Source organism: Stegodyphus dumicola, chromosome 12 (assembly GCF_044657685.1).
Source record: "Stegodyphus dumicola isolate Sdum_Otavi_A_Nest chromosome 12, ASM4465768v1".
Taxonomy (NCBI): domain Eukaryota; kingdom Metazoa; phylum Arthropoda; class Arachnida; order Araneae; family Eresidae; genus Stegodyphus; species Stegodyphus dumicola.
The window spans coordinates 114,724,747-114,741,903 of NC_140779.1; the positions used below are offsets into that span (position 1 = coordinate 114,724,747).

The following is a 17,157-nucleotide window of genomic DNA, read 5'->3' on the forward strand; positions in this document are numbered from 1 at the left end:
GGCCATCTTGTGTACCGATCAATACAAGTGAAGAGGTAAGTGTCAATGGGCCAACCAAATCTAAGTGCACATGATCAAAGCGTCTTGCTGGAAGGTTAAATTGTTGAATGGGGCTGTGAGTGTGACGGGATACTTTACACCGTTGACATCTAATACATGAACGAGTCCATTCTGTGATGTCTTGATTCATTGCTGGCCAGACAAATCTGTCTGCGATCAGCTTTTTGGTGGCACGGATTCCAGGATGTGCCAAATTGTGCAAGGCATTGAACACTTCACGTCTAAAATTGACAGGAATATAGGGACGTATTCTATTGTTCTCTATGTCACAGTAAATTTTAAGCGTTGGATCAATGTGCAGCGGTTGTAACTGAAGGGAGGTTTGTGGATTTGAGATTAGGTTCTTGAGTTCCTCATCATGCAATCGAGCTTTTGCAATTTCAGAGAAATCTGAGGTAGTGAGGTTGATATTGTTTACCCGAAACAAGGCATCAGCGACACAATTATCAGTACCAGAGACATATCTGATATCTGTACTAAACTGGGTGATGAAATCCAGATGTCGAAGCTGACGAGGAGAACATGAGTCAGAGTTTTTTCTAAAAGCGAAGGTTAATGGTCGATGATCAGTGAAAATGATGAAATCGTGTCCTTCCAAGTTGTGCCAGAAGTATTTAGCAGCACAGTACACAGCAAGTAGCTCCCTGTCATATGTGCTGTATTTCCTTTCTGCAGTAGTAAGTTTTCTGGAGAAGAATGCCATTGGGGAAAGTCCTTTAGTGGTATGGGCTTGAAGCACTGCTCCTATGGCCGTGTCAGATGCATCTACCATTATAGAGAGCTGATCACTAGGTGAGTGATAAGAAAGTGTGGCTGCATTTGCCAGATCGTGTTTGCATTGCACGAATGCTTCAGATGCAGATTCAGTCCAAGGGACAGCTCGTTGATCGTTTTTTTTGCTATTCTTCAGAAACTCATGTAGGCAGGCTTGTGTTTTTGCGGCATTTGGCAGAAAGCATTGGTAGAAATTTAACATTGCTAGAAAACGCTTCAGTTCAGAGATGGTTTTGGGCTGAGGTAGGTCGTTAATTGCTTTGACTCTTTCCGGTAAAGGTTTGACTCCATTCTGGGGGATAAGACATCCAAGAAAGGAAACTGAGGGTTGACCAAGTACACATTTGGATGGATTTAGTTTTAATCCATGATCTTTAAGGCAAGTGAAAATCTGACGCAGATGTTGAAAATGTTCTTCCGCATCTGTAGATGCAACCAGGATATCATCAAAATATGGGATGCAGAAATCGAGGCCAGACAGTACTTGGTGTATGAAATGCTGAAATGTTTGGCCAGCATTGCGAAGGCCAAACGGCATATATAAATACTCAAAGAGACCAAATGGTGTAGTCACTGCGGTCTTGGGCACATCTTCAGCATGCACTGGGATCTGATGATATGCTCTGGCAAGATCGAGGGTAGAAAATATGTTTGTTCCATGAAAAAGATGGGTACAGTCTTGGATATGTGGGACTGGATATCTGTCAGGGACTGTGACGGCATTAAGTCAACGATAATCTCCACAAGGCCGCCAGTCACCATTAGACTTTTTAACCATGTGAAGTGGACTGGCCCATGGACTTTTAGATGGGCGAATGGTTCCCTGTGCTAGCATGAATTTAAATTCTTTGCGAGCAGCTTTTAGCATCTCTGGAGAAAGACGACGAGGCTTGGAAAATACAGGTGGGCCATGTGTTTCAATGTGATGATACACTTCTGGCTGATGAGTATGCTGCCCTGATTTGGATGGATTTAAAATGTCAGGGAATTCTGCTAATAATCGATGAAACCGTGTGCTGCCCGATACAACACTTATGTTGGTAGGTACGTTTGATATGTGAGAAGCTTGGCCCTGTGATGTCAGCTGAGTGGTAGCATCAATTAAGCAATTATTCTTGACATCCACTAGAAGGTGGAAATGTGTCAAGAAGTTGACACCAATAATTGCTTGAGTTACATCCGCAATAATAAAAAGCCAGTTGAAAGTCCGGCGCAAGTTTAAATCAAGTGTCAATAGTTTGGTGCCGTAGGTTGCAATTTGGGTACCATTGGCTGCATACAGTACAAGTTTATTAAGTTGGTGAGCATTTGTTTTAGTTCTCGGGAGCACTGATATGTCAGCTCCAGTATCTACTAGAAAACATAACTGAGTTGAACGATCAGCCAGTACTATTCTGTCGATGTGGCAGACATTCTGTTGGCCAGCAGAAGACCGCCCATTTAGTTTCCCGCTTGTTCAAAAGTGCATGGAGGGGCACACTTGCGAGCTTGAGCGCCAAAATTCATATGATAAAAACATATGCCACTTGTGGGTTCTTTGTACTGTGTTCGAGTATTGTGACGAGATCGACTCCTGCTTCGCTCACGAAATTTATTATGTGGGCCCTGATTTGATCGATTGTATCTCCTTGAAGCATGAAGACTTGTAGAGAGTTCAGATACTTTTTTGGTCAATTCAGCCACTTGTTGTTCGAGGGATGAACTGGAAGGTGCAGCATTAGCAGCACTGACATAAGCTGGAGTAACAAGTTCATTAATTTTGTCAGCCATTGCTGCTAAACGGGTTAGATCTTCATTGGAAGCAGCAAGAATTATTTGTATGTTATTAGGGAGATGCGAAAGCCATAGTGACTTCAACAAGTTGTCACTAAAATAGCTTCCTGCCAGATCACACATTCGTGACAGCAAGTATGAAGGTCGCTGATCTCCAAGTTCAAGTCCTTGTAGTAAAGTACGTATTTTTGAAGATTCACTTTCTGAATAGATTTCAATGAGCCGCTGTTCCAGTTTGGAGTATTTATGACAATCAGGTGGTTTGAGAATTAAGTCATGCACTGAATTCAGAATATCAGACTCAATTGCTGCAACTACATGGTTGAATTTTGTAGAATCCTCACTAATGCGAGCGATAGAAAATTGTGCTTCGATCTGAGCGAACCACAATGAAGGATTATTTTTCCAGAAAGGCGGTGGCTTCACCGCAACGCGTGTGATTTGTGGCTCTGGTGGAATATCATCAGGCATACTGATAGATAATTTTCACTTTAATTAATAAACACTTAACAGCACAAATATCGTAGCATGAGGATACGCTATTGATATTTTACCATGATAACAATAAATATTTTAACCATGCAGAAAAAATTTATGTAACGATACACACACAAATAAGACAGGGTCAGCAATTACACACACAAATAATATTTTACCGAAATGCATTTGAAAAGAAACCCCTATTTGAGAAAAAATGATGTGTTCATTTTGTATTGCACACACACAAAATCGCCACTTCCCACTGCTAAGGCACTTTCGAAGGAAAAAGGAAATCACTCCCGTAGCACATGGGAAAAAAATTCACTACTTTCGAACACTGAGGGAAGAATTTTGCCGTAGCACGTTGCAGAAAAATTACTGATGTAGCACATTTAGCGAAAATCACTATTGTATCACATTTGTCACAAAAGTTGAATAATCGGAGAATTATTGCACGACTGGCGAAGTCAGCGGAACGGAACAGATCACATTGATGATTTGCTGAAGCTCCTTGCGATGATATGCACGACTTTAGCATTTTAGCATTTAGAAAAAAACACAAGCAATATATATCAATACTTCTAGAAATAATTGAAGGTGTACGTTGTAGCATACGTTTAATGTCCATATTCGTTGTTATTTTTAGTCAGTTCTTCAGAATGCCTCGGATGCAGGTGGCTTAGGGTTGTTGAAAATCCATTGTCAGTAGCGTGCTCAGTCAAAAGGTCACCACTTTTGGTGGTCGTGCGCTTAATGCATGATATAAAAAAAGTAAATAAGAGTAGACTATCTCCTATAACAAAAGAATATATTAAGTACTAAATTACAATTTAAATTACATTGCAGAGACCAACGCAGAGCTCGGAACACAGTTCATGCTACCGTCCTGTACAGTTGTCTCACGAGAAGTCTGAGTGAGTAATGACGTCGCTTTGCTGCTCCGATTAAGAACTGGATTTTACACGTGGCGCCATCTCATGAATAGAAGTTGAAGTATCTGTCGGAACGCCACACAGTTCTCTTATCGTGAAGCAAAGCTGAAAAGGGGTTGTAATTCCCCTCTAAACAATGTCACTGGGCAACAGCCAATGTGATAAGACTGTCCATTGGCAGGAACTCGTCCCCTAGAGCTAATAAAGGGGTTGAAAGACTCGAAAAGACGTCGAAAGATTTCAAAATGGCGTCAGTCAAGTTGTTTGAAGAATAAAACTGTTTTTAAAAGTGTAAATGGCTAATTCAGCTAAAATTACTTAATATGGCCACAAAAGTAAGAGTAAAATGGAAGGAACTCGTCCCCTAGAGCTAATAAAGGGGTTGAAAGACTCGAAAAGACATCGAAAGATTTCAAAATGGCGTCAGTCAAGTTGTTTGAAGAATAAAACTGTTTTTAAAAGTGAAAATGGCTAATTCAGCTAAAATTACTTAATATGGCCACAAAAGTAAGAGTAAAATGGAGAAAACAGTCATTTGTTAATAAAAGTCGTAATTCTTCAAGCTAGAGGGCGATCAAGCTACAATGAAAAACGAAAAGACCCAATTTGTTAATAAAAGTAGTAGAATTGGCCATCAAAGCCACCAGAATCAGCCATCCACTTTATACCGTCCCATTGGGCTTTAAGCATAAAATATCACTATCTAACTCAAAAAATCTAAAAATTGGTAAGGCTAATGCCAGCTTTTTTAAAGGTATTTTAAATTATTTTTTGAGGAAATATTATTTTTCAAAATTGTCATGAAGTATAGTATTTCTTCTTGAAGGTGTTTTGTTGTATTGCAGATTCCTTTTATTCTAAGTAGCTGTGAATAAATTGTGTTTAGGATGACTCTTGGAAATATTTGAATTCCAGTTGGTTAATTTTAGTGTTGAGAAATTTAATTCTCTTCTTTTGTCGTAAACTTTTATAAAATTGTAATCAATAATATGTAAGTCAAGGTAGACTACATTATGTTGCACTGTATTTGTATTATTTAGTTTTAAGCAAGTGGGGTAGATATCAGCAACTTCTATTTTGTCGTAGTTGTTAAAGGCAATGACATCATCAATATATCGATATATGTGTTGATAAAATTTATGTTCTTCTTTATTGAGTGAACGGTCAAAGGTCAATTCTTTTGAAAAAAGGAATAATTCACAGACAGAACTTGAAAAATTACCTTCCATTGGAATTCCTTGTATTTGTTTAAAAATGCTATTGTTAAATTGAATAAAATTGAAAAGCATGCATGAGAAAAAGTTGCCATTTTTCGGTACTTATTATTGTAGAAATTTTCGGAAATAAATCCAGTAGAGCAAGTAAGCTTGTATATATTTCTTCAAGTGGTAAAGTAGTATAGAGGTTTTCAAAGTCGTAGCATTGGATACGGTCTATTCAAAGTGAATTTATAGTTTTTAGAACTAGTTCGTTACTAGAAATCATCCAGTTGCAATGTAGATCCTTAAAATCATAGTTATTAATTAGGTCACGTATTAGGCGAAGTTTTTGTGCAAAAAGATAATCTATTTCTTTAAGATAACTTTTGGTGCTATTGGCTATGAACTTGCATTTAATCGGAGACTTATGGAATTTTGGTAGTGCATAGAGATTGGCAAATCTGTTATTATATTTCCGGGGATGTATTTTAAGTCTTTTATGTAGTACGTTAAATTTATTGAGAAGAATTTTATAAAAATTACACAATTTTGAAAGCAATTTCGGTCTACAAATTGAGCAGTCAGCAGTCAGAGGGTTAGATCATAAATTACGGTTTCATATTTTTAATTGTATAATTTCTGCATGCCATCCTACCAGATTTAAATTGATGATCTATAATCCGGAATCGCCAAAGTCCCGATGAGCTCAGATTACGGACTTTGTACTGCATATATATATATATATAAAAAATATATATATTTTTGCATTAGTTTGGTTTCTAAAAGCACAATTTTTATTCAAATGCTTGACATATTATTACTATCTAATAGAATATGAAGAAATCCATACCTGCTCTTTTGTCATATCTGTCACTGAAACACCATCAAGAACAGCATAATTCTTAAAATGCTTCCTTCCAGTCTTTTTAATGGGCATTTTTTTCTACAAAGATAATAAATATTATCTGTCAGTTATGTACAATATGTTTAGGGCTTTATAAGCTTTACCACATGCAGAGTTATACAAAATGCTTTAGGTAAAAACAACAAAAACAACTTATTTTAAAAGTTCTGAAAATTAACTCATATTAGTATCTCAATACTTAGAACAAACGTATTTCCATTTATTTTCAGAAAAGTTATACAAAATGCTTTGGGTAAAAATAACAAAAAAAAAAAAAAAAAAAAAAAAAAAAAAAAAATTATTTAAAAAATTCTGAAAATCAACTTGGTAAAAATATATTTATAGGTTCCCCTTGGCGATAATTGGCGGTACATGGACACCGAGTTCGTACAATTTTTTTATTTGTTATTTTGGCTTTGTGTAGCGATTTTTGTGCAAAAAATCGTCACTACAAAAATCCAAAATAACAATTCAAAGAATTGTACAAACTCGGTATCCATGCACACATCGTACTATTTTCACTTAAAAAAAAATCAGAGAATCGCACAAACTAGGCACTGCGCACTCCCTTGACTTTGTCCATGTACACATCGATCTACATTCACTTAAAAAGTCAAAGGAGCAGCCAACAAAAAAATATATAATCTCAATAAACTACATTTTAAATCAAACAATGAAATACCGTATATACCCGCGTATAAGTCGATACACGTATAAGTCGACCACCCACTTTGACATAAAAAATTCGTAGAAAATAAGAAACCCGCGTATAAGTCGACCCCCCACTTCCGAAATCGATCGAGAAACTTCGAAATTTTTTTTTTTTTTTAAGTACTACATTTATTCAAAATCATCTGAGAAAAAAAGTAAATATATGATGAAAAATACTTTGGTAAATAAACAAAATCAAAATCCTTCAATGTCCGATTCGCCAAACATTTCATAGAACTCTTCTGTCGTCATTGGCCAACATATCCAAAACGCATGATAATTGGGGAAAAATGATCGTATATAGTAACCTTTTAGAATTTGTTCCGGAAAAGATTCGCATACGTAAAATCTAACTGCATTTTCCCTTTTTAAAAGAAATATTCAAAACTGTTCGGTTATTGCGTGGGCTATTTTTTAAAATTTTGACGTGTACGCCTGTTAACAAAAGTATTTCATGAATGAACAATAACTATTATAAAGACTTATACGTACATAAAAACTATCTGCATTTCTCTTTTCTTGGCATGTTGGCGAAACTTTTTTATTGCTCAATATTGATCGGTTGTTCGGGGGCCGAAAATTCTTTGGTTTAATCGAAACTTATTCTAGTTAAAGTATAAAACTCTGTGATTAGTTCGTCACATAATTTAAGTCATGAAATTACTTCAAGTAAGTGACTTATTTGATAAGTCGTCCAATTTGAGTGCAGGAAGAAAACAACTGCATTATATAAAGACATTTTTGAACTTCCGATTCTTTTAATTTTTTATGGCCCCGCGTATAAGTTGACCCCCCCCCCCCCACTTTGAAGTCTCTTTTTTTTGTCCAAAATATCTCAACTTATACGCGGGTATATACGGTAACATAAAAAAGGAAATACATCTTAGCACTACACAAAGGAAATATCGACTTATCTTATTTACAAATTTCCATGTCTTCAGTCAAGCAAAATTCCTTAACAGCAACCAAAAACTTAATTCTAAAATTATATGATCTAGAATCTGTATACTATACTAGCATTGCCACATAAATTCACGAAAATAAGAGTAAAAAATATCCTCCATAAATGCCGGTATCCTCTGGCGTTCGACCATAGGCATTTCCTTCCTACAAAGAGGACACTTATAATGGTTACTAAGTAAACCTTCATTTACACACCAGTGAATTAATTATTATTATTATTATTTTTTTCTATTTCAAATTATACAGAAACTTTAAATTAATCTTACCACATTCAACCATTTTATCATGTAAACCACAAAATAAGAAACATACTTTCTAACCAACGTGCAACACACAAACAAGCCCTTACAAATCTTCTCCCATCAGCCAAATTCACCGCAATCATGCAACGAATTACATCATAAGAGGGTTTCCATAACATTCAACTACTCAGGTTACCATAAATGAAACAACAACTTGGCAATAATCCAAGGGGTACCCTTAAATATAGGCTAACCAAAACAATAATAGATTGGAATAATTATCTGCAAGAAATTCGCACTCACAGCATTCTAAACACAGCTTCCGGTAAAATCAGAGGACCTAACAAAACAGTAAAAATTGACAAAACCCTTTCTACGAAGGGCAAAATTAAGTGGATTTAATACTGATTGTTTATTAAAGAGGCTTCAGTTTCTTCAGAATTCTACAGGAAAGATTGACACTGACTTTGGTTTTTATCTGCATCAACTTTCATGGTTGGTAGGATAATACATAAGTACATAAAGGATAACTAACAAAGAGTAGATATCCCATTATTTTCATGTTTTTATTAAGTTTTTGGGTTAGCCTATATTTTATGGTGCCTCTAAGATTATTGCGAAGTTGCTGTTTCATTTATGGTAACATGAGTAGTTGAATGTTATGGAAACCCTATGATGATGTGATTGTGTTGATTGTAAGGGCTTATTCGTATACTGGATGTCAGTTAGGAAGTATGTTACATATTTTGTGCTTGACTTCTTAAAATCGGTGACAGTGGTATAGAACAAGACTGTGGAAGGTGTTTTTTTTTAAGTGGTTGACAGAAGAAAAGAAACTTTGTTGGATGTAATTCAACAAAATATTTTACCTGGAACAATGAAGATATCAAACTGCTGGAAGTCGTATGATTGTCTTTTTGATAATGGCTTTGTTCACTTCTCAGTAAATCATGCAGTGACATTTAAGGATTCGGAAACTGGAGTTAAGGAATTTTGTGTACCACATACTGAAGACACAGAAATTTCTAAATGTGGTAAGTTGATATTTCCTTTTTGTAGTGCATATATGAGATAACATGCAACATGCATTTCCTTTTTTATGTTATTTCATTATATGATTTAAAATGCAGTTTACTGAGTTTCGATTGGCTACGAATTTTGTTCAGTTTTGTTGATGAGTAACTTAAATATTATGTGATGTCCCATGCTCCTGATTTTTTTTTTTTTTTTAAATGAAAAGAGCCTTATGCATAACTTTGTTTTAACATTATATGATGTCACATTCTCCTGATTTTTTTTGTTTTTTGTTAAGTGAAAACAGATCGATGTGTACATGGACACCGACTTTGTGTAATTCATTGATTTGTTATTTTGGTTTTGTGTAGCGACGATCTTGAAATTGTGCCTTGCTGGCCAATCGCCAAAGGGCTAAAATATATTTTTACCACAAAATTTTACGAACTTTTGATAATATCAAGTAACCTACTTTGGCATCCATAAAATTTCTATTAATAACAACTCCAAGTTCCAATTTATTGCCGCGATTAGCTTGCGCTATGCATGCTTTGTTCCAGCTATCTTTCTTTATAGTGTTTCTATGAGCGCTTCAGGTATTCAATGCTTCACAGTCAGTCCGCCTGACAAAAAACAAGTAATAAAGATCGACTGAAATCAACTATACGTGCAAGTCACGTTACTTCACAAACGTCTGAGTAAACACGGTACTCCGTGGTTTTCAAAATACAGAGACTCAAAACAAACTCCATGATAGCCATTCTGAGAAGAAAAATTCCTATCTAATATTTTTATCAGAATCTGAAGTTTAACACAAAATAAATATACAAAATATTATTAAAATTAATGTTAAAATTTCAATTATAATAGAAAAATAATATTAACCATGACGTAGTATATTCGTAGTTAAAAATTAAAATAAAATATCCCTTTAGGAAATAAATCCCAGGTGTGAGATTCTAAAGCAATTTGAACTTTATAAATTTAATAATAAATATATTAAGCTAAATGAAATAACTTGATAAAATTAAATTAAAATAATTAAAATTTTAGTTCTTGTTTATTAATTTTTATAATGCAGATTTATGCAAGATGATATTTTGCTGCTAGGAATTTCTTAATTTATTATTGGCCTCATGCCAACAGCCCAAATCAGGCAAGAAGTTTAATAGGGAAGGAATTTATGGGGGATGTAAACTGTAATAAAAAATTGTGGAAGTGTTTTTTTATGAACTAATAATAAAGTAATACATTGAGTGTATTTACGGTATGGCTGGTTACGACGAATTGTTACCTTTTTGGGATTGTATCTCGTATTTCAATTTCTAATTATTGTGATTGTTCCTGTATAGCTAGTTGTGATGTCAAAACTCGATCCACTTAATACGTTAAGAAATAAATCTTGTCGTAAAAGGAAGATAAATATTTATTTTGCGTATTTAAATATGGTGCGTATTATATTACTTCTTTTAAGTATATTTTATGTATTGAAGTTTTAAACGTATGGACTTAGAAGTGAATGAACAGATCTCGTTTTAAATTTCCAGAGAATTTTAATTCGATGAAATAAAAATTTTGATTATATATATATATTCTTCTGTTATATCGCAGTGTTTATCATGTTTCATGACATAAAATACTCCATGAAAGTAAATTGAAATGATTAGACATTTGTAATTTTTTTTTTTTCTTAATAGATCCTCTTTTTTTGTAATAATTTTCACCGATTTTAGGTGCTTAATTAGTTGCTGCTGAAACTGAAGTACGTAGTTTACTTACGTTGTTACCTCTAAACCTTAAATATTAATGCTGAAACTAAAAGATACACGTCTAATTTAAGTTAAAATATATAAAAAGCAGGGATTTAGATATCTCTCTCTCCTCTCTAATTTTTATTCTTCTTTCAGTATTTTCACAATGAAATTCAGTATTTTTTGTAACATCAGTAAAATACATACCTATAAATTAAATAAACGATTAAATTAACGAAATTAGATTTCATAAGTTCATAGGCAGTATTTAATCTATTATCTGTATAACTTATATTATTAATTTGTGCAATTTAATTAAAAGACTGTGTGTGTAAATTTAAGTTAGTTTTAAGGTATCTAAGTTGGCCTTTCAAAAGTATATCCTGTTTCATACGAGTTGAATTTCCTTTAATTCAATATGAGAAAATCTAATAATTGATACAGTAATTGAGTTACTCAGAAAGCAGTAGATAGTTTAATGCAGTAGCTAATTCTTCAGAAAAAAATGCTCAAAACTTAGGTATTGATTTATATAAATTAAGAGAGATTCAAAAGACTTGACAGGTTGCTGATCAGATTTATTGTATATTCAAATTACATTTTCAGGTTTTAGTGATCAGACAGACAAATAATAAGGAATGCTGTATTTACTAATTAAAAACTCTTCAATATGTATATACTGTGAATTTAAACATTATAATGGACAATTAAACTGTAATTGAATTTTTTTCGGGGAAAGTGCAGAATCGCCCACTGCTTGGCGCATTTTTAAGAATTGCACAAATATGTATTCATGTACACATCGACATATTTTGACTTGAAAAAATCCCAGAATTGCACAAAAATGCCATTGTGCACATCAACATATTTTCACTTAAAAAGTAAAAAAAAAAAATTGACAAAAATCCAATTCTTCGTACTCTTGTAAAAAGCGCCAAACAAATAAGTGGATAATTCTGCACTACTTATATATATATATATATGTACGTGCATACGTACCTACATTCATTTCTAAATCCAGTCTTGATAACAGAAGAGTTCCGTATTCTTAATTAGCAAGAACATAAACAGTTAACAGTGGTTAAGAAATTAAAATGTATACAGTCAAAAGTCGTGAATCCGGACTCGTCGGGACTTCGGCGATTCCGGATTATCGATTTTTCCGGATTATAGATAATCAGTTTAAATCTGGTAAGATGGCATGCAGAAATTACAAAATTAAAAATATGAAACCGTAATTTATGAAATAAAGAACAATTATGATCTAAAGGGTATTAAAATTTACAAAAAGAAAAAGCTTAATATTTATTTGTTTACTTTATTAAACATTTCTTTCAATGTAAGTTGTTTAAGTTACTTCATTTCATGTGATAATACTTTCTCTTTAATTCTATTAAACAGACATAATTTCTTGTTTAGTTATAAAGTTCCGCTGTTCAAGTCCTATAATTGCTGTGTCGAGAATACCGACTAATTTGTCAATCGAAATTTTTTCGTTTTCTATAACCTCTGTCACTTTCTTCACTATCGGAAGCGAATTATAATGACAAGAAACTTGTTTTAAATCATATCAAAGACAGAGTACATCGAGATGAAATACTACATTTGGTAAGGAATTATAAGCCAAATAAAATAAAAACATCTGCCCTGAAAATAAGGATAGTGCTGACAGATCAACTTCCAATTCATTGCGTGCCGCGGCGTTCCCCCCGCCGAGCAGCGTGAAATTAATAAACAGATTTCTGATTTCGAAACATACTTTCGCTTTAGATCCTTTACATATTAACAAATATATATCGGAAATTCTATTTGATATAATCGAAAGTTTAAGCTTACTTTTATAAAATTGCTCTAACAGTCTGCGAAAAATAATAAGCCGGATCCAATTCGAAAATTAAGGAACAACGCAATCTGCAACATTAGCTGAATTAGATAATTTTAGCTTAGCTTACACCATCCGTTATACATTAAACGCGCATGCGTAAGCATTTTATGAGCATGAGCACAAGCATATTCGCAGCCGTAAAGGTCTTACGGGCGCACGTAAACGCCTACGCGCGTGCGTCAACGCTACGCATGCGCAGAAAGTTTGTAGCTTTGAGGTCCGGATTATAGATCATTCCGGATTATGGGTGTCCGAATTAATGTACAAGGTTGGTGTTAGGCTTTTAGCTATCTGATACAGTTTCTGTGGGTCTTGAATTCTACATTGAAGTTCCTTTATAAATAATATAATTTATAAAAAAACATTTTGCCATTTCCAAAATTTTTGGTGCTACGTCGAATGTATGAGATATTTACGTTTTATTTCTATTACATGAGGATGTGAATTCGTAATTTTATAATAAATGTGATTTTTTGTTTGTTAAATGTATTATGAACTTTTATAATTATTAAAAATGTAATATTAAAGTGTAATGAATATATATTTAGATCATGAATAAAGCATTTAAATCAAATGCAATTATGTGAAATTTATTTAGCAAGATTTGGTTATTAAATTTTTAAAAATAAAAAAACACATGTTTATATTTTTAAAATATATTAACAAGTGTTCTTCCATTTTCTAGTGAATTTTTGACCAGTTATTTTTCATATTCAATTTGCATTTAGTCAATAGTGACAATCTAGTTTTCTTCTGTATATTAGCTTATAAACTTATGAAATCTAATTCCTCCTTGGGGTGGGGGAAGAAGTGCATAGTAATCATTAGTTTTGTAATTTCTGTTGTAATTGATGTAAGGTTAATTGATGGCCAAGTGATTTAAGCTACAAAGCATCATAGTTCACCCCACATTGTATTCTAAGTTGGATCAGGTTTTTGTGATTTTTCTTGTACATAAGGTAAATGGTCATCATTCTTCCTTTGGAAAAATACCTTTTCCGTAAAGCAAATAATCCGAGAGTACTTTATTATGATCAAAGAATGCGATTCTTATGTAAAGTATATTATCAGATGTACGTTTTATAAATTCATTATCCCAAATTCTTCATGACTAGTGATTTTACTTAACGCTTGTAACTGTACAATTCCTATTTTTTAACATTTTTATCCGTAATGTTGTTATGGTAGTATGCATTTTAATCTCTTATGTGTTGTTTTTACAACAGTTTAAAAAGGTATTACATAATTCCTTTTATAGTTCTTTTATTTTTAGATTGCTTTTTTAAGAATGTTTAAAAGTATTTTAATATAGTATTAGCTTGCGTTACAAATGGCGGCAGTTTTTAAAAATGATGATTTTTAATGGGAATTGAGGACATGACCTAATATATTTTAGTGGAATCTCATAAATGAACATATGTTACATCTGAGTAAAACTCTAAAACCGTAACATTTTTCTTAAACATCTATTTATGGTTTGTATTTGGCATAAAACTTAATATGAAAGATATTTTAATTGATATTAAATTTTATGCATTTTCAAAACTCTACATCATGTTATCAGCTGAATAATATATATGACATATATTTCAAAGTAAAAATAAGATGTATAAAATTTATTATTTCATGTTAATGTATTTTATTTATTTCCATCTTTAATTTAAGATATTGGTAAATATTAGGAATTAAAAATGTAAAGGTTGCTAATACGCTTTTGAAAATAATCAAAGAATTTGTATGCTGTCTTCTAATTAATTATTTCTTGGAAACCATAAATGTGCTAGAACAGTTCTGAAATACTTCCAAAAATAGTTGAGAAAAATTCCGATTGATTTTTTTTTTATTATATGTAGCAACTGATTCAGAATTTTGATGTTTTCAAGTTTAATTTTTTGCCTTGTTTGCGTAAGTTTCTGCTGAGTTTTTGTTTCTCCCTGAAATTAAAAAAAAATTTTAGAGTTGGAGAACCTATGCCACATTAGTATTTAATCAAGCTTTTTGATACTGATTTTCTATTAAGGCAAGTACATTGTGCAAAAAGAGGAAAAAAAAAAAAGGGCAGTTCTATATCTCCCATTCTACTGGACAGATTGATGAAATTCAAATTGCATTTTCCAGTGTCAAAAGCACGATATAGGATATATATTAGATTTTTAACACAAAATTAGACTTTTTCTGAAATGACATGCCAGTTTTTACCATATTTCGATTCTTCGAGTCAAATTAAGCCTGAATTTTAAATTTTGTAAAATTTGGTCCAAACTTTTTGGAGAAATTAAAAAATTTATCTTGGCCAATTTTTTTTTTCAATTTGTGGCAAGAATAATTGGTTGATCTTTACATTATGGTAACTTGGCGTTTTTTTGGCGAAAATTTGGCGACCAACTCTCCTACAGCAACCCTCTATTTTTTTTTTCCCGCCGCCATTTTGTCTTCGCGAAGTAAAGACATGTTTCTTTTCTTTTTATCTACTGAACACTTCTTCCAACAATCTACTAGCCGAATTACACTTATGCTAGAAATTTTATCTAACAAAACTGCTTAATCATGACAAATATTCACTGCAAAATTGGGAAAAAGTGCACAATACCATACTCCTTACGCGTTTTTCAAAATAACACATACACATAAACCATGTACACGCCGACTTATTTTTACTTAAAAAAACATCCCAGAATTGCACAAAAATGGCATTGCGCACACTCTTCACTATATCCATGTACACCGCTTTTTTCTCATAAATTAGAAAAATTTCATGAAAATACATGACAATTTTCTCAATCTTTAAACCCGATAAAAAGAACATATATGAAATTACCTGACCACGAAAAAGTATTTACCCTTTCCAAATATCAACATTTCCACATATAAAATAAATAAAATATCCAAAAACTTTTACCTCTAAATCATCTATTACATTATACACGTCACCAACGAATTCATACCGCAAGCATTTCAAATACTTAGTATCAAATATTTAAATTATTTCCATGCACGTTTACTTCAACTTAAACGTGTACCAAATTCCTACAAACATAAAATTCACAAAATAACTATCATTTAATTAAAATATCACTAAACCATGTACACGTCGACTTATTTTTACTTAAAAAAACATCCCAGAATTGCACAAAAATGGCATTGCGCACACTCTTCACTATATCCATGTACACCGCTTTTTTCTCATAAATTAGAAAAATTTCATGAAAATACATGACAATTTTCTCAATCTTTAAACCCGATAAAAAGAACATATATGAAATTACCTGACCACGAAAAAGTATTTACCCTTTCCAAATATCAACATTTCCACATATAAAATAAATAAAATATCCAAAAACTTTTACCTCTAAATCATCTATTACATTATACACGTCACCAACGAATTCATACCCCAAGCATTACAAATACTTAGTATCAAATATTTAAATTATTTCCATGCACGTTTACTTCAACTTAAACGTATACCAAATTCCTACAAACATAAAATTCACAAAATAACTATCATTTAATTAAAATATCACTAAACCATATACACGCCGACTTATTTTTACTTAAAAAAAATCCCAGAATTTCACAAAAATGGCATTGCGCACACTCTTCACTATATCCATGTACATTGCTTTTTTCTCATAAATTAGAAAAATTTCACGAAAATACATGACAATTTTCTCAATCTTTAAACCCGATAAAAAGAACATATATGAAATTACCTGATCGCGAAAAAGTATTTACCCTTTCCAAATATGAACATTTCCACATATAAAATAAATAAAATATCCAAAAACGTTTACCTCTAAATCATCTATTACATTATACACGTCACCAACAAATTCATACCGCAACCATTACAAATACTTAGTGTCAGATATTTAAATTATTTCCATGCACGTTTACTTCAACTAAAACGTATACCAAATTCCTACAAACATAAAATTCACAAAATAACTATCATTTAATTAAAATATAATTAAATTCAAAAACACTACTTAAAATATAAATGAGCACATACATTAAATTAATACATACATAAATACCCATTTCGAATTCACTTTAGTTATGGCCATGGGATCCAAAAATTCACGAACACTGTTTCACACAACACAGAATAAAGCCAAATACAAAATTTCCAGATTTTTTCCCGATTTCCTCCCTTTTCCGATTAAAGAACCGTAATTCGTCCATTAATAATATCACATGACATGTCCCATGATCTCTCATTTCCCTCACACAAAATAATGCGTAATCGGAACTGAGTACTGCTCACATTATTACCAAAGTCCCAGGTCTCCTTTCCAGGTCAAACCTTTATCGCCTCCAAAATGTCGCCAAACTACCAGTTACCATATTGTAAAGATCAACCGAATAATTCGTTGTGCGAATTTCTTAATTTATAGCAACCTATTTTCTTTTTGTTTTTATTTTCACTGTAGACAAGTGGAAAAAAGTCATTATTCATACTTTCAAAT

The 17,157-nt window shown here is 32.6% G+C and overlaps 2 protein-coding genes across 5 annotated transcripts in view; one reads left to right on the forward strand and one right to left on the reverse strand.

Annotated features, from left to right (window-relative positions):
• The window catches only part of LOC118195722 (dynein regulatory complex subunit 4-like), a 68,993-nt gene extending 59,195 nt beyond the window's left edge, over positions 1 to 9,798 (reverse strand). For all 4 annotated transcript variants that reach the window (XR_015038263.1, XM_085806825.1, XM_085806826.1 and 1 more), the window contains exons 1-2: positions 9,525 to 9,798; positions 6,069 to 6,161 (exon numbers count right to left, since the gene is read on the reverse strand). Coding sequence is in view for 3 of the 4 variants with exons in the window: in XM_085806825.1 (XP_085662951.1) it covers positions 6,069 to 6,161; positions 9,525 to 9,536 (105 nt within the window). In the remaining variant the exon portion in view is untranslated. The remainder of the gene's footprint in view (positions 1 to 6,068; positions 6,162 to 9,524) is intronic.
• Positions 9,799 to 10,188: 390 nt separating this feature from the next.
• Positions 10,189 to 17,157, forward strand: part of tamo (PUB and ZnF_RBZ domain-containing protein tamozhennic) — a 54,098-nt gene continuing 47,129 nt past the window's right edge. Inside the window, exon 1 of the mRNA XM_035360410.2 lies at positions 10,189 to 10,500. The gene's annotated coding sequence lies outside the window, so the exon portion shown is untranslated. The remainder of the gene's footprint in view (positions 10,501 to 17,157) is intronic.